The 21,678-nt window shown below is 38.0% G+C and overlaps 1 protein-coding gene across 3 annotated transcripts in view; it reads left to right on the top strand.

Moving 5' to 3' along the window:
- Window positions 1-21,350, top strand: part of LOC127631025 (plexin-B1-like) — an 84,828-nt gene extending 63,478 nt beyond the window's left edge. For all 3 annotated transcript variants that reach the window (XM_052108964.1, XM_052108967.1, XM_052108965.1), the window contains exons 13-35: window positions 1,925-2,091; window positions 2,425-2,576; window positions 2,781-3,047; window positions 3,293-3,466; window positions 4,457-4,601; window positions 4,822-5,058; window positions 5,925-6,083; window positions 6,423-6,571; window positions 6,712-6,812; window positions 8,409-8,626; window positions 10,263-10,441; window positions 10,970-11,036; window positions 11,266-11,412; window positions 11,696-11,855; window positions 12,019-12,122; window positions 14,198-14,279; window positions 14,415-14,581; window positions 14,746-14,906; window positions 15,454-15,601; window positions 15,792-15,856; window positions 17,148-17,223; window positions 17,845-17,919; window positions 18,007-21,350. In XM_052108964.1, the coding sequence (XP_051964924.1) occupies window positions 1,925-2,091; window positions 2,425-2,576; window positions 2,781-3,047; window positions 3,293-3,466; window positions 4,457-4,601; window positions 4,822-5,058; window positions 5,925-6,083; window positions 6,423-6,571; window positions 6,712-6,812; window positions 8,409-8,626; window positions 10,263-10,441; window positions 10,970-11,036; window positions 11,266-11,412; window positions 11,696-11,855; window positions 12,019-12,122; window positions 14,198-14,279; window positions 14,415-14,581; window positions 14,746-14,906; window positions 15,454-15,601; window positions 15,792-15,856; window positions 17,148-17,223; window positions 17,845-17,919; window positions 18,007-18,111 (3,305 nt within the window). In that variant the 3' untranslated portion in view covers window positions 18,112-21,350. The remainder of the gene's footprint in view (window positions 1-1,924; window positions 2,092-2,424; window positions 2,577-2,780; window positions 3,048-3,292; window positions 3,467-4,456; window positions 4,602-4,821; window positions 5,059-5,924; window positions 6,084-6,422; window positions 6,572-6,711; window positions 6,813-8,408; window positions 8,627-10,262; window positions 10,442-10,969; window positions 11,037-11,265; window positions 11,413-11,695; window positions 11,856-12,018; window positions 12,123-14,197; window positions 14,280-14,414; window positions 14,582-14,745; window positions 14,907-15,453; window positions 15,602-15,791; window positions 15,857-17,147; window positions 17,224-17,844; window positions 17,920-18,006) is intronic.
- The last annotated feature ends 328 nt before the right edge of the window (window positions 21,351-21,678 follow it).

Raw genomic sequence — 21,678 nt, 5'->3', positions numbered from 1 at the left:
CTCCAATTCACATCTGATTTTCCACAACTCCTTTTGTCTGTAGTTCTTAGTATACTGAATGTTCTTGGACAGATATTTTATCAACGTTTTGTCTGCGATACAAAAACACATTAAACTGCAGTACAGCCCATTGAAGAGAGTGTACATAAATTCCTCACAGCCTTGTTGTCATTCCCATTAAATATCAGATATGGTGCTAGCGTGAATAAGGTCTAAACAGTTCATATGTCTAATTGTAGGCTGTTAGCGGTCGCCAAGCAACATAGCAACTTGTCACAATAGAGTGCAGCAATGTTCGGACACTTTTTCAGCCGTCTTGTTTCAGGAAGTATTTTTCTCTGTATAGGATTGCATAAAATCCTTTTATAAAAGAGTTATAACCAACAAGCTCTGAGGTGAATCACATTACAAATCTCAGTTTGAAGTAAAAAAGTATTTGGAAATCATACAAAAACAACAAATGTGCAAGACTTTGTAATTAACATCTTTAACGAGGGAATAAACTACAATTTCTTGTAGCATTGAGAAGGATTTACGTAATCGAATTAACCACATTAACTACATTTCTATACTAACCATCAACCTTATTCACAGTAGTGCCATCTTTGATTTTTAATGGGAATGACAACCAGGCTGTGAGGGATAGACGTATCTCTTCAATGGCACACATGGAATAAAGCTGTAAAAAGCTACTAGCTCATGCAGTCTAGAGTTTTTTTTCTCTACTGAGTGTTCTTGAGACATTTTTTTTTTCAAAGTTTTGTCTGCAGAACGATCCTAAAACACTTAAAACTGTAGTTCAGCCCATTGAAGACACCGTACGTCTATCTCTCACAGCCTCGTTGTCATTCCCATCTGAAATCAAAGATGGCGCTGCAGTGAATAAGGTCAATAGTTTAAAGTACAGTATATTGTAAAATATTCAAATACATATAAAGTCAATATAAACATTCTCTCATTTCCAACTGCTTTTATTTTTAGCAAACTTAACATGTGTAAATATTTGTATGAATATAAAAATATTCAACAACTAAGAAATAAACTGGAAACGTTTCACAGAAATGTGACTAACAGAAATGGAATAATGTGTCCCTGAACAAAGGGGGGGTGGTCAAAATCAAAAGTAACAGTCAGTATCTGGTGTGGCCACCAGCTGCATTAAATACTGCAGTGCATCTCCTCCTCATGGGCTGCACCAGATTTGCCAGTTCTTGCTGTGAGATGTTACCCCACTCTTCCACCAAGGCACTTGCAAGTTCCCGGACATTTCTGGGGGGAATGGTCCTAGCCCTCACCCTCTGATCCAACAGGTCCCAGACGTGCTCAACGGGATTGAGATCCGGGCACTTCGCTGGCCATTGCAGAACACTGTCTTGCAGGAAATTATGCACAGAACGAGCTGTATAGCTGGTGGCATTGTCATGCTGGAGGGTCATGTCAGGATGAGCCTGCAGGAAGAGTACCACAAGAGGAAGGAGGATGTCTACCCTGTAATGCACAGTGTTGAGATTGCCTGCAATGACAAAAAGCTCAATCCAATGATGCTGCGATACACCGCCCCAGACCATACCCTCCACCTCCAAATCGATCCCGCTCCAGAGTACAGGCCTCAGTGTAACGCTCATTCCTTCCGGCCATCACCCCTGGTGAGACTAAATCATGACTCGTCAGTGAAGAGCACTTTTTGCCAGTCCTGTCTGGTCCAGCGAAGGTGGGTTTGTGCCCATAGACGACGTTGTTGCTGGTGAAGTCTGGTAAGGACCTGCCTTACAACAGGCCTACAAGCCCTCAGTCCAGCCTCTCTCAGCCTATTGCGGACAGTCTGAGCACTGATGGAGGGATTGTGCATTCCTGGTGTAACTCAGGTAGTTGTGTTGTAACAGTGATTGTGTGCTCATTGTGATGTTGTGTTGGTCTGTTATAGTGCAGCTGTATGACTGCTCAGTGGGACAGTCCGACTGCAGTCAGTGTCGTGCGGTTGCTGACGATTACGGGTGTGTGTGGTGTGGTGATGAAACTCCCGGCTGTCTTTATAACCAATCATGCACCGGTGGAACCATTGACACCTGCCCTCCCCCTCTCATTACTCTGGTACAAACACACATTTATAAAATATGCATATCTATTGTATGTGCTAAACTCAATTAAAAAACGTTGATTGAAATGTTGATTATGTACATTTTCTCAAACTGCTTACGTTAGTTATTGGCTTCCATGAATACATTGGTGTAATGGTGTGTGTGTTTGGTGGAAACACTGTTTATATTGTTTGGACAATAACTTATAGCTAATAACCTTAAATAGCCATTAAATCAAAAATATACATTGAAGACTTTATTATAGGTGTATCTACAACCATAACTGATTCAGGATCCTTAATTTTCATTTCACAATTTTCTTTTATGTGTTTCTCGCTGTGGTCAGGTCGAGCCACTGACGGGTCCACTAGAGGGCGGCATTCTACTGACAATCCAAGGCTCGAACCTAGGCCAGAGCTTTCAGGACATCCAGGCGGGAGTGACAGTGGCAGGCGTGACCTGCAGACCTCTATCTGAGGCCTATCGCATATCCACCAGGTACAATTCCATCATCAGTTTTAAGGGATGGTTCACCCAAAAATGAAAATTCTGTCAAACCTGTCATTACAATCCTGTATGACTAACTTTCTTCTTTGGAACACAAAAGGAGATATTAGGCAGAATGTTAGCCTCCGTCACCATTCACTTTATTTGCATCTTTTTTCATTGCAAAGTAAAATTGTGCTGCTTTGTTTGTTTCAGCATTGTGTGTGAACTCCAAGCCAGTGCAGATATCACAGCTGGACCAGTGGTCATCACTGTCAGAGGTTCAGACAGAGGAGAGTCTCAGCAGACATTCTCGTATCAGAACCCACAGCTGAGCCGGATTGTGCCTGAGAAAGGTCCTTTAGCTGGAGGGACGATGCTCATGATTTATGGGTCTCAACTCCTGACAGGACAAAAAACAGAGCAAAGAATCGACCAGATAACAGGCCTGCAGGCGTTTGTGGGCTTGCAGCCCTGTCGCATGTAAGCATTAATATGCCAGTCAAAGTCTTGTTTCAGAATCATTTGAGAGAGAATTACGATGCATTGTGGGAAACCTGTTTGAAAATAATCACTATTTTTGCAATTCTGTTTGAGGCTCAGAAATTGCACATTTCAGCTTTAACTGTTGTAATAAATGAGTGAAAAGATGCTGACTGTAAAACCAAGATTACAAACTACAAGTTGCATTTATTTGCCATGTCTCTCTGGCTTTTTTTTCCTGAAAGAGATGGAGTGAGTGACACTCGGCTGATCTGTCGCACCAGTTACTCAAACCAAACAGGAAATGTGCCAGTCAAAGTCTTATTTGGAAGGGCAGAGAGGATTGTGGGCACTGTCCTATTCAGCTATATGGAAGACCCAGTCATTATCGATGTAACCCCTACAGAGAGTTTCTATGGGTATGTGTGCCTTTGCCTCTTTATATTTTACCTATAAAACAAATACATTCCCCTATTCCTGCTTAATATGCATAGAAGTAAGCCATTTGTAGGCACAGTCATTATTTTTGCAATTCCATTGGTTATGCTATTGGCACACAAATTATATACACTTTGAGGTAGACTGATTCTGTCGGTTTTACAGATTAAATTGGTTTTACCGATGAATCGGTGCATTTAGCTGCTTTTTGGATCCATCGATAATTGGCAAAAACCTATGCTGATAGTTGCCAATAGCTTTTTTGTTTTCTTTTTTTTATTTCACTGTGGCCAGTGCGAGAGGATTCTATAGTTGGCTTACAGTCTAACAGCGGCCTCTAGAGGTGAAATAAAATAATCAAACACACTCTGTGGGGATTTGCTATATCTACATCTTTCATCATTGACAACATTCATTCATATTTTTATCCTTCAATGCATTTTGTTATTTGGATTAGATAACGAAGTGTTTAAAAGTTAGTGCATGCAAAGAAAAATGCGACATATGGAACAAAAGTACATACAGTGTGTCTACAATTTCATATCTTGTAAATAATAATAAACCTCATTCCTCATTAAACCTCATCTGATGAGAGATATATATATATATATATATACACACACACACACAACATTATAACCACCTGCCTAATATTGTGTAGGTCCCCCTCATGCCACATCTCAGAGTAGTATTGATGATATTTGTCTCACCACAATTGTAAAGAGCGGTTATCTGAGTAACTCTTTACTTCGTCCGTTTGAAACAGTCTGGCCATTCTCTGTTGACCTCTCTCATCAACAAGGCGTTTCCATTCACAGAAATGACACTCACTGAATGTTTTTGGCACCATTCTGAGTAAATTCTTTAGACTGTTGTGCGTGAAAATCCCAGGAGATCAGCAGTTACCACCACCAAAATCCATAATCGGTCAACCACTATCTTTAATATCTTGTTTTTTCCTTTAACTGAAGGGGTGGTCGTGCTGTATATGTGACTGGACAACACCTTGATGTTGTTCAACAGCCAAAGATGTCAGTTTCTTATGAGCCGAGAGAAACTTTTGAAGCCAGAAAGCGGCGATACAGTCACGTCTCTGTCAGGAATCCCCTGATAATGGTAAAACACATTTCTCAGATGACAAATCAAACAAAATTAATTTGCTAAATGTATGTAAACACGACTTTAATCACATTTTATTAATTCTCAAAGGTTTAAATATTTATGAAAAAATAGTTTAATCATTCACTTGACTAAATTTGTACTTCTGCACTCTTGAGGCCTATGAAAGAAAGTGTTCTCAGAGGCACAGTTTGTACATGTGTTCCTCTATCTTCAGAGTCAAGAGTTGTGCACCAACGTTACCTCTGAGCGGATGATTTGCCGGAGCCCCACAGTGCAGGGGGATTCCAGGATTGTGCGAGTTTGGTTCGAGATGGACAATGTGCACATTGACTTTCACACCATCAAGAACAAACCGTTCATATACCACTCAAACCCAGATTTATTCCAGCTCAACAGCGAGGCTCCGGGAACGGCCATCCGCTTCAAACCTGGAGGAGTGCTGGCTGTGGAGGTACCGTACAACCAAAATAAAACAAATTGGATAATGTACTCCAATCTGAGGTTTGTTAGACCGATGAATGTGAATGATTTTAAAGTAGTAGTTCACCCAAAAATGACATCGACAGTTCAAAGTAGCGCACGCAGTGTTCCTTGGCTTAGAAACAAACTAGATTTTCCACCATTTAAAATTTTCTGAAAAACCTATTCTTTAGAACATCTAGGCCGTACGTCCAATTCGCACAAAATTTGGTGTGTATCATCTAGGTACACTCATGACAAAAAGATGTTGAAAGCTTTTTGATAGACCAAACCATTATCATAGATTGCTTCAACATATTTTGAAACCAAGCACGCCTAAGTGGTCGTGGAGCATATCATGGCAAAACTTTGTATGTCATAGCCATCTTGCCCCGAGCAGTTTTGTTTAAGAAATATGAAAAATGAGAGGCTGATCTCTTTAGATTCCTTGGGTTATCGAATGATTCCCAATGTTCCTATGTCGGTCATATTGGGCTTCAGCTTTTTAACATTTTGTTGTAAATGCTATACTTCAAAAACGTATTGCCGTATCATTACGAAACTTGCTGTATGTCATCAGCAGCTTAAAATATAATATGTTTAAAAAAGCGAATAACTTTTGATTCATTTGGCTTGGAACCTCTTGGAACACATTAGGAGAAATGGAGAATGTACCCTCTACATTTTTCCATGTAAAAAATCTAAAGGGAACTAGGGCTGTCAACCATCAAAATAACAAACAGACACCATAAAAATGAGAATTAAAGTAGTCCATATGACTTGTGCACTATATTCCAAGTCTTCTGAAACCAAATGTTGTTGCTATGTAACTGATTATGTATTTTGTGTATTTTAAAGGGCAAGGGATTGACTCTGGCCATGAGCAGAGAGGAAGTTCTGGCACAGTTGGGAGATAAAGAGTGTGACGTGAAGACACTAGATAACACACACCTGTACTGTGAACCACCCGAGGAACAGCCTGTTGCTGTTGGTGACCAGAACTTACCCAGCCTCAAAGTCAGTATATATCCAGTCTTCATTAGTTGTTTTATTTCATAGGTTTTGCTATTTTTCTAAAGGTGAAGTGTATAATTTTTTGGATGTTAAAATACTTTGTTTTATTCCAGCTTAATATACAGAGACAACAAAGTCACTTGTAGGTAGATTTTTGGACCAATTAGATTTCACTGTGACCAGAGCTTCCCAGCGTGATGCAAAAATAATTTATTGATTATAATGAATTAACTTATTAAACACATTTGTTGCATCACACCTGGTTAGGATGCAGTTTAAGTGTAGTAGGCATGTCTTTCTTTTGCAATCAAATAAAATTGCCAATGTGTGTGTTTCTCACAGGTGTTAATGGGAAAGCTGGAGTTTGATTTGGGACCAGTGCAGTACGACAATCATCATCACTCCCCAGTGCCTCTGGCAGCTCAGGTCGGTTTGGCAGCGGGGGCGGCAGTGGTCGTTCTCATCGTACTGGTCATCATTCTCATGTACAGGTAGAGTCTGAGTTCAAACAGCAGATTCCTGTTTCCTCTTAGTCTGTTGTCATGACAATAAACCAGCTCTCTGAATGTATTCTAATGGGATCCATTAAAGGAGTGTAATGCTCTAACCCTGTGTGTGTTTGTTTGTAAAGGAGGAAGAGTAAACAGGCTCTGAGAGACTATAAAAAGGTTCTGGTGCAGTTAGAGACTCTGGAAATAAATGTCGGAGATCAGTGCAGAAAAGAGTTTACTGGTACGTCGAAACACAGCACTTCATCCATACAGTTTACCCTTGTGTGTGTGCCATGATAACCATAATACCCACCAAAATACTATATTTACTATAATTATTGTTACTGCTGTTAAACTTTAAGTAGTTATTACATGTCTCTCTTGGAATACTTGATTGTGATTGGTCAAATTAAGCATTTGGCAGTCATAAATGTAAGTATAGTGACCTCTAAACTGTTTGAAAACTATGGTTGTCATGGTAAAAAAATAAATATACAAATTGTGTAACAAAACAAAGTAACATTTTACCGACATTTTATTCCGCACTCCTTATACACTCACCTAAAGGATTATTAGGAACACCTGTTCAATTTCTCATTAATGCAATTATCTAATCAACCAATCACATGGCAGTTGCTTCAATGCATTTAGGGGTGTGGTCCTGGTCAAGACAATCTCCTGAACTCCAAACTGAATGTCAGAATGGGAAAGAAAGGTGATTTAAGCAATTTTGAGCGTGGCATGGTTGTTGGTGCCAGACGGGCCGGTCTGAGTATTTCACAATCTGCTCAGTTACTGGAATTTTCATGCACAACCATTTCTAGGGTTTACAAAGAATGGTGTGAAAAGGAAAAACATCCAGTATGCGGCAGTCCTGTCGGCTGAAAATGCCTTGTTGATGCTAGAGGTCAGAGGAGAATGGGCCGACTGATTCAAGCTGATAGAAGAGCAACTTGCCTGAAATAACCACTCGTTACAACCGAGGTATGCAGCAAAGCATTTGTGAAGCCACAACACGCACAACCTTGAGGCGGATGGGCTACAACAGCAGAAGACCCCACCGGTACCACTCATCTCCACTACAAATAGGAAAAAGAGGCTACAATTTGCAAGAGCTCACCAAAATTGGACAGTTGAAGACTGGAAAAATGTTGCCTGGTCTGATGAGTCTCGATTTCTGTTGAGACATTCAGATGGTAGAGTCAGAATTTGGCGTAAACAGAATGAGAACATGGATCCATCATGCCTTGTTACAACTGTGCAGGCTGGTGGTTGTGGTGTAATGTGTGGGGGATGTTTTCTTGGCACACTTTAGGCCCCTTAGTGCCAATTGGGCATCGTTTAAATGCCACGGCCTACCTGAGCATTGTTTCTGACCATGTCCATCCCTTTATGGCCACCATGTACCCATCCTCTGATGGCTACTTCCAGCAGGATAATGCACCATGTCACAAAGCTCGAATCATTTCAAATTGGTTTCTTGAACATGACAATGAGTTCACTGTACTAAAATGGCCCCCATAGTCACCAGATCTCAACCCAATAGAGCATCTTTGGGATGTGGTGGAACGGGAGCTTCGTGCCTTGGATGTGCATCCCACAAATCTCCATCAACTGCAAGATGCTATCCTATCAATATGGGCCAACATTTCTAAAGAATGCTTTCAGCACCTTGTTGAATCAATGCCACGTAGAATTAAGGCAGTTCTGAAGGCGAAAGGGGGTCAAACACAGTATTAGTATGGTGTTCCTAATAATCCTTTAGGTGAGTGTAAATGTAAATGTATTATAACTGACATATAACTGACAGTGATACTGACATTTTCCTGTCCTACAGATCTGATGACCGAAATGATGGATCTGAGCAGTGACGTTGGTGGTCCTGGAATTCCAATTCTGGATTACCGCACATATGCGGAACGTGTTTTCTTTCCAGGCCAGAAGGGGGCGCCACTGAGTCAGAACCTGGACTTGCCTGATTCTCGCAGACAGACTGTGGTGCAGGGCCTGGGTCAACTCAATAACCTGCTCAACAACAAACTCTTCCTGATACGGGTCAGTGACCCCCTAATATAAAAACGGCAGATTTTCTAAGTAACACTCTTATTAAAAAAACATTATTTCACAGCTCTCTGGAATTCTTGCTCCTGGGCAGTCAATGAGTGGTCAAACGTTTTGTATAATGACAGATAAAACTGCATAATTGTCCATGCCAACGGTGCTAGTTTCAATGAGCATGGTTTCTTCTCACATAATATAACAATTTTATTTTCAATTTTATTTATTTGGTATGTAGCCATGCAATATGAATGAAAATGTTAAATCTGACAGTCATTTTCTCAAAATAAACCCCAACATGGTGATCAGAAGACCCCAAAAAGAAGTGGATTGTACATTCGCCATCGCTTAACTTTAAAGCTGAAGCATGTTACTTTTTACGTGTTAAAACACTTTCTCATATCCCAGCGTAAAATGCGGAGAGAAGTCATTTGTAAGCCATTCATGGGTTAATTTTCATAAAAACTGCAAGCACTGTCTTTCTGTGGTGCTTAGAAAATTGCTCTGTTTCGAGCAACCCGCTTGGATCTGCCCCAACAATGTTACTCAAGCAATGGTGTTTGTTGGGGATGGGACTCTCTTTGTTTGACCAACAGCAGATGGGGGAAATATTACGAAATCTGTTACGAAAACAAAGTTAATTTGTGCAATTCCATTCGGTGGCACAGGAATGACTGACATCAACTAAAAATATTACTTTATGAAATAGCGTTGACTTATTATTTTCTTAATTAGCTATATTTACTTTTTTGCCGTGTCCTGGATTCATTGTGCTACTTAAAGAAATAATTATGTTTGTTTAATAATTGCTTAATGCTCTTTAGAAACATCAAAATCCTCCAAAGATTTTGAGGTTTTTGCATTTAACCATATAAAAAAAAGCAACAGAACACATTCACCTCAATTAGAAATAGTATTTAGAACATTTACAAACATATATGAATATGAACATATGTTTACTTTTAATTAATAATATTTAAAAATTTTACATTTTTCAATTTATATATTTTTGTTCAAAGACTGTGTGTTCAATGATCCATGAATATTTACAAACATATGAAACACGTGAAAATGAGATATATATAGATATATATATATATATCTCATTTAATTTTTCTTTTCACAATTTCTATATCTTTTATATATCAGACCACAGTCTTCCTGCAGTATGTTCATGGATCCCCAGTTAAAAGCCTGTCTGTCAAGAAAATGAAAGCCGATTGAAATGACAGTGTTTATGCACTGGCGTGTTCCGCACATCAGCGGCACTTGTGGATATTAACATTTGGAACCATTATTTCACTTCAAAGTGTAAACAAAAGATGAAACGCTAACGAACGCAATATTTGGCGTGAAATGAATGCAGCTTTGATGCCTGTTTAGTGTGTTTGAGGGGTTTTATTTTGGAAATCTCAGTCGTTAGCCTCTTTCTTGATGCTTTACCTGACTCTAAACTGCCAAACAGTTCACTGAAACTTCAATGTTGCACATCAGCATTTTAAATACTTTGCAGATGCTTTGTTTTGAAAGCTTGGGTTGTTTGAAGGAGATTTGTCAAAGTAATAAGCTTTTATGCATCTCCGCTAACATCGGTGGTACTAATGTAGATAAATTCTGCCCTGGGTTCCTCTAGTTCATTCATACCCTAGAAGCCCAGCAGAGTTTCTCACAGAGAGACCGAGGTTATGTGGCATCTCTTCTCACGATGGCTCTACATGATAAGCTGGAGTACTTCACTGATGTCATGAAGACTCTACTGGGGGATCTGGTGCAGCAATATGTGGCCAAGAACCCCAAACTCATGCTGCGCAGGTATTTTTTACTTTTTAGTCATTTGATATCCAAATGACTTACAGTGGATAAACATTTTACCATTATGTATATTCCCTCAGAGTTGAATCCATGACCTTGTGTCGTTAGCACCCTGCTGTACTAGTTGAGTTGCAGGAACATAGAGTTAAGGAATTCACTACTATTATCTCATATTCTGTTGAAATTGACTTGACATCCTTTCTGTTAAGGGTCCCAGAGACCTCAAAGCTGTATGAGGAAAAAATAAGAATAATAACATTGACATTAAACTATTATTTTTAAGTATGTTTGATCCCAAACCAAAGTAATTTTACATTTAGGGCTTTGGAAGCAAGTTATCAAATTGAAATTGTGCTTATCAGTGCTCATAGAATTTAGCAAACAAAACATGAGGGTTAATCTCAGGGACCGTTTATTTATTTCAATTTTCATCTGAGCGGTGTAATAAAACAAACGGTCTAATCCTCTTTGATCTGATTATATTAAATCTACTCTGAAATAATATTTCACGCATGTCGTCATCTGTAGGACTGAAACGGTTGTGGAGAAGATGCTGACCAACTGGATGTCCATCTGTCTCTACTCTTTTCTCAAGGTATCAGAGTGTGTGATGGCCTACATTCTAGACATGTGGCAATTCTATACAGTTGTATTTATTGATAGTGAATTATGAGAACAAATCACTAGTTTATCAAATCATTGTATTGTTGGAGCCAATCTAAAACCCAACAAATAGAGGGGAACAATTAATCTGTGGTAAAACAAATTGTAATGCACAGCTTACGCAAAGGCTAATGTATGAAAATTTGTTTTTGTTTGTGTAGGAGGTTGCTGGAGAGCCTCTCTACAAGTTGTATAGGGCTATTAAGTACCAGGTGGATAAAGGACCGGTGGATGCAGTGACGGGCAAAGCCAAACGCACTCTCAATGACAGTCACCTTCTCAGAGAGGACATAGACTACTGCTCAATAGTGTGTCCATCTCATTGTTTGCTATACAAACTCTCTTAAAGTGATAGTTCACGACAAATATCCCCCCCCCCACCCCCGCCCCCCCACCCTGTACTCACCCTATTGTTGTTCCAGACTTAGTCACCATTCACTTTCATTGTATTGAAAAATAGAGATGCAGTGAAAGTTCCTGACATTCTGCCGAAAATCTCATATTGTGTTCCGTGAAAGAAAATCGTATGGGTTTTGAACAGCATATGAGATATATATATATATAAAAAAAAAATTGTTTTCTGTCTTTTAGACTCTGACAGTGCTGGTGAAAAGTGGAGTCGAGGTCCAGCCTTGTCCTGTTAAAGTTCTGGACTCTGACACAATAACTCAAGTTAAAGATAAAATCCTGGACCAGATCTATAAAGGAGCTCCTTATTCCCAGAGACCAGCCGCAGACTCATTGGACCTTGGTACAATCGATTTTCACATGGCTTGACTAGTCCTAACCATGTTAAATATTTTGGGTAGAAAAAGTTTGGTAGAAATATTTTGAAATCTGAAATACTAGTTTGTTAAATTTTTATTCAGATCAATATATTTAGATATTTATTTTTGCTTACCCTGTTTCTTCAGAGTGGCGATCAGGTCAGGCAGGTCACCTGACACTTTCTGATGATGATGTCACAGCCATCGTTCACGGTCGCTGGAAACGGATCAACACTTTACAGCACTACAAGGTACATTTGATGTGACAAACATACCATCTTACACATTTCAAGTTTAATCAGGTTGGTTGGTGGATTTTTGAGTTTATGGGTTGGTTAGTTGATTGGATGGATGATTTGTGAATTAGTTGGTTAATCAGTTAGTTGATTTGTATATTAGTTATTTAGGCAGTTGGTTGATTTGTGGATTGGTTAGTTAGTTAGCTGGTTGGTTATTTTATGGATTGGTAAGTAAGCCAGTTGGTTGATTTGTAGATTGGTTAGTTAGTTGGTTGATTTGTGGATTGGTTAGTTAGGCGGTTGTTTGATTTATGGATGGATGATTTGTGGATTGGTTAGTTAGTCAGTTGGTTGATGTGTGGATTGGTTATGTAGCTGTTTGGTTGATTTGTGGATTGGTTAGTTAGTTGGTTGATTTGTGGATTGGTTAGTTAGTCAGTTGGTTGATTTGTGGATTGGTTAGGTAGCTGTTTGGTTGATTTGTGGATGGATTGATGATTTGTGAATTAGTTAGTTAGTCATTTGGTTGATTTTTATATTGGCTAGTTAGCAGGTTGTTTTATTTCTGTATATATGGCTTGATGGATGAATTGTGGATAACTTGGTTTGTCATTTGATTGATTTGCAGGTTGGTTAATTAGCCGGTTGGTTGCTTTGTGGATGGATGATTGATTTGTGTATTGGTTAGTTTGCCGGTTCATTTTCTTTTATTATTATTTCTTTATTGGTTGGTTAGCTGCTTGGTTGATTTTTGGATTGGTTTGTTGGTTGATTTGTGGATTAGTTGGTAAATCGGTTGGTTGATTGATTTTTATATTGGTTGATTTATAGGTTGATTGATAGATGATTTGTAGATGACTTTGTTAGCTGTTTGATTGATTTGTAGATTGGTTAGCTAGCCATTTGGTTGATTTGTAGATTGGTTAGTTAGTTGGTTGATTTGTGGATTGGTTAGTTAGGCGGTTGTTTGATTTATGGATGGATGATTTGTGGATTGGTTAGTTAGTCAGTTGGTTGATTTGTGGATTGGTTAGGTAGTCAGTTGGTTGATTTGTGAATTGGTTAGGTAGCTGTTTGGTTGATTTGTGGATGGATTGATGATTTGTGGATAACTTGGTTTGTCATTTGATTGATTTGCAGGTTGGTTAATTAGCCGGTTGGTTGCTTTGTGGATTGGTTAGTTTGCTGGTTAATTTTCTTTTATTATTATTTCTTTATTGGTTGGTTAGCTGCTTGGTTGATTTTTGGATTGGTTTGTTGGTTGATTTGTGGATTAGTTGGTAAATCAGTTGGTTGGTTGATTGATTTTTATATTGGTTGATTTATAGGTTGATTGATAGATGATTTGTAGATGACTTTGTTAGCTGTTTGATTGATTTGTAGATTGGTTAGCTAGCCATTTGGTTGATTTGTGAATTGGTTAGTTGGTTGATTTGTGGATTAGTAGTTGGCAGGTTCTTTGATATAAGGATGGATGGAGAGATATTTTGTGGATTAGTGTTTAGCTGTTTGGTTGATTTGTGAAGCCCATTGAACAAAGGTCCCACAGTTTGTTCCTGGTAGGCAGCAGATGCCCTAATCTCACCCCCACCATAATCCTGTAAGGCAGAGAAGCCTGCCTGGAACAACATATGGCACCTTTCTCCCATTGTGATTTGTGAATTGGTTGGTTGATTAGTTAGTTAGAAGTTTGTGGATTGGTTAGCTTAGACAGTTGGTTGATTTGTGGGTTAGTTGATTGACTTGGTTGTCCGGTTAGTTTGTTGATGGATTGGTGGGTGGATGAATGAATGATTGTGGATTGGTTAGTTAGCTGCTTGATTGATTTTTTTTTGATTTAGGTAGATAGGTAGCTGGTTGGTTCATTTGTGGATTGGTTAGCTGGTTGGTTGATTTGTGGATTGGTTAGCTGGTTGGTTGATTTGTGGATTGGTTAGCTGGTTGGTTGATTTGTGGATTGGTTAGCTGGTTGGTTGATTTGTGAGTTAGTTGGTTAGCTGGTTGGTTGATTTGTGAGTTAGTTGGTTGTCTGGTTAGTCAGGTGTGATTTGACTTTGCTTTAAGACTTTCTACTCTTGTTCTATCAGGTGCCTGATGAGGCCACTGTGGCTCTCATCCCTCGTTCCCAGAGTTCTCTAGGAGTAAACCAGGTGTATCAGACTGGAGAGAGTAAGACAACAGCATGCAATTTGATCAATCTTAAGAAAACTTCCATTACTTACCAGATATTTTTACTTAATTGCTGACAATCAGAAATCAAAATATAAATTTCTCATTGTAATCTTTTCTTTATGGATACTGTAGAAACTCCTATCCTGGAAGGGGAGGAGGAGGAAGGTCTTCGGTTGTGGCATCTAGTAAAGCCAAACGAAGACTCTGAAATCCCCAAACACAGGAAGAGCAGCATGAGAGAGAGAGAGCGTGCAAAAGCAATACCAGAGATCTACCTAACACGACTGCTTTCAATGAAGGTACACTACAAGTGCAAGAATGAAGGATCTGTCATACTGTGTATGCCTTATTGAATGGATCCTGTACTTCCCATGTTTATTTGGGAGATATATCTTCTATCTATCTTCTGCTGACTGTCAGTATGGTTTAAAGTTGATCTGTGTTTATAAATGTGTATCTTCAGGGCACTCTGCAGAAGTTTGTAGATGATGTGTTTGTAGCCATTTTGAGCACTAAAAGGCCTCCACCCATCGCTGTCAGATTCTTTTTTGACTTCCTGGATGACATGGCAGAGAAACACGGTATCGAAGACCCAGAGACGGTGCACATCTGGAAAACAAACAGGTCAGCAGAACTGCCCATATCTCTTGAAACAACAGGATAGCTTCCCCGAGCAATCATGCTGTACTTTGTACCAAGATACATTTTAGATTAAATATTACATTTGGATTTATTTCAGATGATGTTCTTAGAAATTAATTCTGTCTGCTTAGAATTATATTGTTATAAGTTGTAAAAAAAATAAGTCATGGAAAATCTGGAAATAATTTTGGTGAAATATTTTTCCATCAAATCTTAATTTATGGATTTTTATACGAATGTACTTATGCAAACTTTTAAAACAAAAATATTTCTTTGGTTAAATAATGCTCTTGTGAAGAGTAAAACTTGTATGAAAGCCATAGTGATGTTTAATTTGTGGCTGAAACTGTTCAGAAGACATATTAATGATTATTTAGGATTATTTTTAAAACTCCCTACCCAGTGATTACAAATTATTCAAAAGGTTGTGGACATTCATTGATCAAAATATGTGGTGAAATTTATAGGAACAATGCCCCTTGTGTTATACTGAACATCAATTTACTATCTTGTTTCCGTCTGTCTGCAGTTTACCTTTGCGTTTCTGGGTGAACATCTTGAAGAACCCTCAGTTTGTTTTCGATGTGCAGGTGACGGATAGCGTGGATGCTGTCCTCTCTGTTATCGCACAGACCTTCATTGATTCCTGCACTACATCAGAGCACAAAGTGGGTCGGGTCAGTACAGCACTTAACCTCTTGACCTTTCTAGCTGTGACCTCATTATGAGTGGCTTCTGCAAGTGAGTGTTCATATGCAGTACAGTTGAAGCAGTAGATGAACAAGGACAGGAAAGAGAAAAGGAAATAAGAAAACACTGTTTTTGAATGTATAAAAGAGCTCATTGACGTATCTCTGTGTCCTTTAGGATTCTCCTGTGAATAAGTTGTTGTACGCCAGGGAAATTCCTCGATACAAGCAGCTGGTAGAAAGGTGAGAGCATCAAAGAATAATACAGCAATACTGCCCTTTTCAAACTAGGTGATTCTCACGATACCGCTTAATAAAATGTCCTGGTCAGATTTAAAGCTGAAGTGTGTTATATCTTTGCCACTAGTGCCAATGAACGGGATTGCAAAAATAAACGTTTGTTTTCAAACCCCTTACTGTTGATCAAACAAACAGATATTCCCGCCCCTTTCTCAGACCATTGGTTAATTTAATGAACACTCTTGCATGCACGCTCTTACACCAATTAAGCTTAATAAGCGTACAATGCTTCTGGTCATGTAAATGGCTTTTATCGTTGTAAGGTCAAAAAGGGCTTATTAAGAATAAACCGATCGACATGGTACATGTTTGCAAATTATCCACATTTTGCGTTGCATGTAAACACCTTAACCGGGGTTCTTACGACTTATCCATATGTGCACATGGTTTGTGCATGCCTTTTTACGATTTGACGTAAAAAACACAGAATACACGATTATTTCAAATGTCATTTGAATGTCATAAATGCAGATTTCTTGCTTTCGTTTAATTAAAAAAAACTGATTTTGGGGAGTAATCAGCGTATTGGTGTGCATGTAAACAGGCCCAGTGTTGTGTCATGTGGACGGGTCGCTTAAAACACAGGAAGTTTTATAGTGCCACCGAGACAGTGTTTTCGTTAAAATTACCCTACAAATGGCTTATTGACAGTTGTGTCTGTGTAATATTTTATCACAGAAAAGGTTACATAATTCAGCTTTAACCCTAAATCAATACATATTGCATGGGGGACATTATTTTCAGGACGATTTAACACATTTTACCCCCCAATTCTCATTACAGTAGCGCATTCATGTTTTAACTTAATATTTCCGTTGTGTTCAGTGATGATTCTCATTACCGTAAGTCTTTTTTTTTTTTTTGACAGTATATAAGTTAATACCAAGGCAGTATTACAATGATGCATAAATACTTTAAAGCATGTTAAAGTATAAAAGTAAAAAACTGTAAAGTCTTTGTCACATTGCGGTAATGAGAATGGTGGGGTAAAATGTGCATAACTGTCATAAAAATTATGTCACAATGTAATAAATCTTTAAGGCCTTAATAAATGGGCTTCATTTTCTGTATGCAAAATACAATAGCATTTGGACTAAAATCGACCCATTGCATGATCTTGATAGTTTGGTGAGAATCACCATGTTAGGATCAACATAGAGCTGAAATGAATACATTAAGTCAAATGTAAAGATATTTAATTCTGTAATGACATTAATTCTATGATCTCTTGTAGGTACTATAGTGATATTCACAACGCAGTGTCTGGATGTTACCAGGAAATGAATTCCACCCTCACAGAATTGTCAGGGGTGAGCTAGAATTTGACTCCCTTCTAAATTAAATGAACATTTTTAGCGTGAATTTTTCTGAAAATTAGAATTGCGGGATTCTGAAACCATATTGGGAATTAAGTTATGAAGGGGGACTATATTTGACCCCAGGAATAGAGGGGCATTTTTTCTTAAATTGGTTTAATTGAAATAGTTTCAATCTGAAAAATTGTTCAGTATTTTATAGAAATATATGTACATATATAGTGTAAATAACAGTATTAAATGTTTAAAGCTAGGGTGTGCAATCTTTTCCAGAAATGTTTTTGTATTATACTGGTTGAAAGTCTCTTCACATCCAGATAGCATGTGTGATAGAGGAAGCGTGGCTTTGGAAACACCTCCGAAGCGAGGGCGGTCTCTATGCTTTCAAAGCTAGCTTGCTAACTGCTAGCCTTTCTGGATTACACACCCTAACTTTAATAGATAAAAAGCAGAGAATATACAATAAAATTCAAGCTCACATTTTAAATGTTTGTCCTGGTCCCTGGTTAATTACCGACCGAGTTTCAGTTCCCATTATGCCTGATTTATTAGTATATTTCAAGTCATGTGAATTGTTGTAAGATTGCCATAACTCTCTCTTGATTGTCTGTTTAGAGTTTTGCATCAGAGATGAACAGTTTGGTGGCGTTGCATGAACTATACAAGTATATCAACAAATACTACGATCAGGTCAGTATAAGACTGAAAGGTTCTTGTTTCCTTTGAGTGAATTTCTATTCCTCACATTAGGTTTTGTGCTGAATGCATTGTATACAGGTCATCATGTCTCTGGAGGAGGACGCAGCAGGGCAAAAGATGCAGTTGGCGTATCGCCTGCAGCAGGTCGCTGCCCTGGTGGAGAATAAAGTCACTGACCTTTAGGCTTTGGTCTTTTACCCTTTAATCACATCTGAGAGTCCAATCTGTGCTTTTTCAAATGAAGTGTTGATTGATCGGCTGAGGAAATCCAGCCACCGAGTCAAACTCTGCCCTCCACCTGTACTTCCATGACTTTTCTGATAAGCACTTGGTGAATTCTTAACAAAAGGGAACTGGAAATGAAGTTATGATCACCTCCTTTCAATGAAATCGTAATGAGAATTTTAATGGAGAAGGATCGTTTTTCAAACTGAAGCTACTCATAGTATCATTGACAAATTGAAAGTGTGTGTGTGTGTGTGTGTGTTCATGTTTGTGAATTGGTGGTGTGTTTGTCCAAAAGGGGCTGCTGTATATGTGAAGCTTACTGGAATTAAAATTATTTGACCCCAAGTCTACTGAAGTGGCTCTCACATGTATTATGACATGCTGAGACACATTTTGTACCATTTTTTTATACTTGAGTTTCATTGATCAAAGTTTCATGGACCGCTACAAGGTGTGACCTACTTACAACCATTACAATAATCTCAAAACTATTTACATCCTTTAGTTACTTCATCTACTGTAGTCATTTGTTCCAGGTTTAGAGATGTCAAAGTTTTCTCTTAGCCTAGTTTTTATACTTCATGATCAACTCAAAATCAAAGTCTGGCCATTTGGTATTAACATTTTATACTGACATTTCTACATTAGTATTGCTGATCACTCAAGTATTAAACTTGGAACTTTTAGAGTAAGTTTATGCATACAATTGCCAAAACAAGTTATAAGAGCACAACATTTGTGTGCATGTTGTGTAATTTAATGAGTGCATGCAAGTGAGTCACATTCAACGTTCTTTGTTTTTCAACGTTCGCTGTTGTCTTGATACTTGTACTGCAGCTCTTTGATCTGGATAACTTAAAGTTTGTCATTGCATTGATATTTTTTCACTCCCAAGATTTCTGATAAACTATGTGGTTGTTCTTTCACCTACGCATAAAAAAGTATGCCTATTTTAGGACCATTAAAGGAATGTTACAGATTCAGTAAAAGATAAGATGAATGAACAACATTTGTGGAATAATGTTAATTATTTCGACATGTCCCTCCTTTTTATTAAAAACTAAAGATTTAATATATTTAATGTATTATAGTAATAATATATACATTTTTTGCTTTGCTACTCTGCTTTTTGTGTACAAGTCCAAATGAAAATCAACATTATGCTACAAATGCTGTTGACTGTTTTGTTTTAAATAATCACAAAGATTATATTGCCATGCACTTCAAATTTAATGGCAATATTTTTCACATTGTGGTAATACTATACATTTTTTGCAATACGGTAACGAGAGCTGGGGAGGGGGGATGTATTTAATTGTCATGAAAATAATGTTACAATGCCAAAAGTCTTAATGGACCTAAAATAGGCTTCATTTCTCCTTGGATGATTGCGTAAAATATGAGCCAGTTTGCCCATACTTGCTTGTACTGTAATGTAATAGCACAAGGGAGCACATTTCTCCAAGCTATAATAACATGTGATTTGTGTATCAAATGAAATCCAAAAAGATGCAGCTGGGATGTGCAGTTTCTTGCGAGATATTGAAACAAAACTGGGTCAGTGTGGGTCTTTGGATGTTGAGGTGACAGGCGGAGAATAGCATCTTTATTGCTCCTGCGATTAGAACAGCAGCAGTTGAATTGAGAGTTGTGTAAATCAGACACTGAATAGAAACTTCTATTGTAAATAATGCTTATTTATACATGACTGCCAAAGGTGCCTTTTGTTACTTTTTATAATAGTCTATAAATTAAAATACACATGCTTGACATTACTTGCCAAGTCAAGAAGATGAGGAACTGTGGCACAAATATTGCCCGTGGAAGTGTGAATTAGTGAAGATCATGGCGAGTTAATTCTGTTATATTGGGCTCTTGGTCACTGTGTGTGTTTCAGCCTCAGGATTACAGCCGCTGATCTCAATGGATTCATTATAAACACACTTTTGTAGCCTATTTTATTTCTAGTTGTCCAACACTTCATTTCCAACCTAGTTTAAAATGTCAAGGGTGACAAAAGTGTCAATTGTAATGATTTTGGCTTGAACTTTAAACTATACGTTATGTGCTCTGTTCTTGTTTGCTTGTTAAAATTATGATTTGTTTTTTGCCAGAAGCACTTTGTGTTTACATTGTGGTGCACCCATAATGTCTACATTTTTGTAAAGCTTAAATTAAAGGGTTTATGCTTTAATGTAATAATTTATGTAAAGAACTGAAAATAAACATTTGAGTCTTTCGTTCATTGAAGGGTCAAAGCTAAACCCCTGTTTGTTGCTTTCATACAAACTAGATGCTATCTGGACATCTATTTGAAACTTACTGAATGCTTCCCTGGTCCTGCATTTATTTATGCGATTTCGGTTCATCATATTAATATATGCACAGGGTTGTGTTGTAAAATAATATCTCAACTTTTTAATTTGCTTATCCTATGTATGTTTACTAGCCTGTTTTTGAATGTGTTTGGCTTCTTGATGTATTTTTGATTATTAGACTGATGCATGCTTGAGATTTGATTGGATTTACTGATTGATGAGAGTTTCACTCTACGGACTGCATTATGAGTGCATGACTCTCATAAACACAAGTGGACCACTCTCTGTCTCTCTCTCGCTCGCTCTGTGTGTGTGTGTGTGTGTGTGCGTGCGTACATTAAAGCTTGTAAGTATAAGTAGCGCTTTGTACATGACGGTGAGGTGATTTGAAAATCTCCCGTTATGTACCCTCATTTCTTTACACAACATCTTTTTGTACAGTCTGGCAATTGACTGTCTTGCCAATCGTGAGGAATACAGCTTTGTTTCTTTGCAGATTAATGGATTCATTATAAACACTCCTTTGTAGCCTATTTTATTTCTAGTTGTCCAACACTTCATAGTTATAATGGATTGTTGGTGTATACGAAGCCCTTGCTCTTCACCACATTTGACACAACTTTTATACAAGGGGGGAAAATATATGGACATTTTCTTATGAAGTAGTTGTTAAAAGAGAACTTGGACCCATTCTAAAGACTCTTCTATTTGTATTGTGTATAGTTTGCTACCAATTGTGTATATGTGCCTGTACATATTGTGAAGACATGTTTTTTTCCCCCGTCTTGGATAGAATTACTCTCTCCGTTGAGGAGAAATTGGGAGCCAAAATGTTGACATTTTGTATCTGGAAAAAATAAAGCTATAATTTTTAACAATGAAGACAAATGTTTTTACTTTGAATGGTTTGAATTGGTTATGATAAACAAATGATCCCTTGTGTGATTCTGGCTTACTGTTCAAAATTAAAAAAATTGGGTTCTGAGGGTAGTTCATTGTACCTGTGTTTTTGAACCACTGAGTGGAGATGTTTGTATTATTGGAGACTAAAGTATGATGGCTTCAAATCTTTTTAAATTTTTTTCAAAAGATTTGGTCCAAGATGAACAACAGGACATAAATCATTATGCAGTTATTGAAAGCAGTAACTGGGCTATCCAGAGCAGCGCTGAGAAAAGTAACATGTTCTACGTGACACTGATGT

Source organism: Xyrauchen texanus, chromosome 37 (assembly GCF_025860055.1).
Source record: "Xyrauchen texanus isolate HMW12.3.18 chromosome 37, RBS_HiC_50CHRs, whole genome shotgun sequence".
NCBI lineage: Eukaryota > Metazoa > Chordata > Actinopteri > Cypriniformes > Catostomidae > Xyrauchen > Xyrauchen texanus.
The sequence above is the reverse complement of the archived record's forward strand: the minus strand, read 5'-3'. Positions and strand labels throughout refer to the sequence as shown.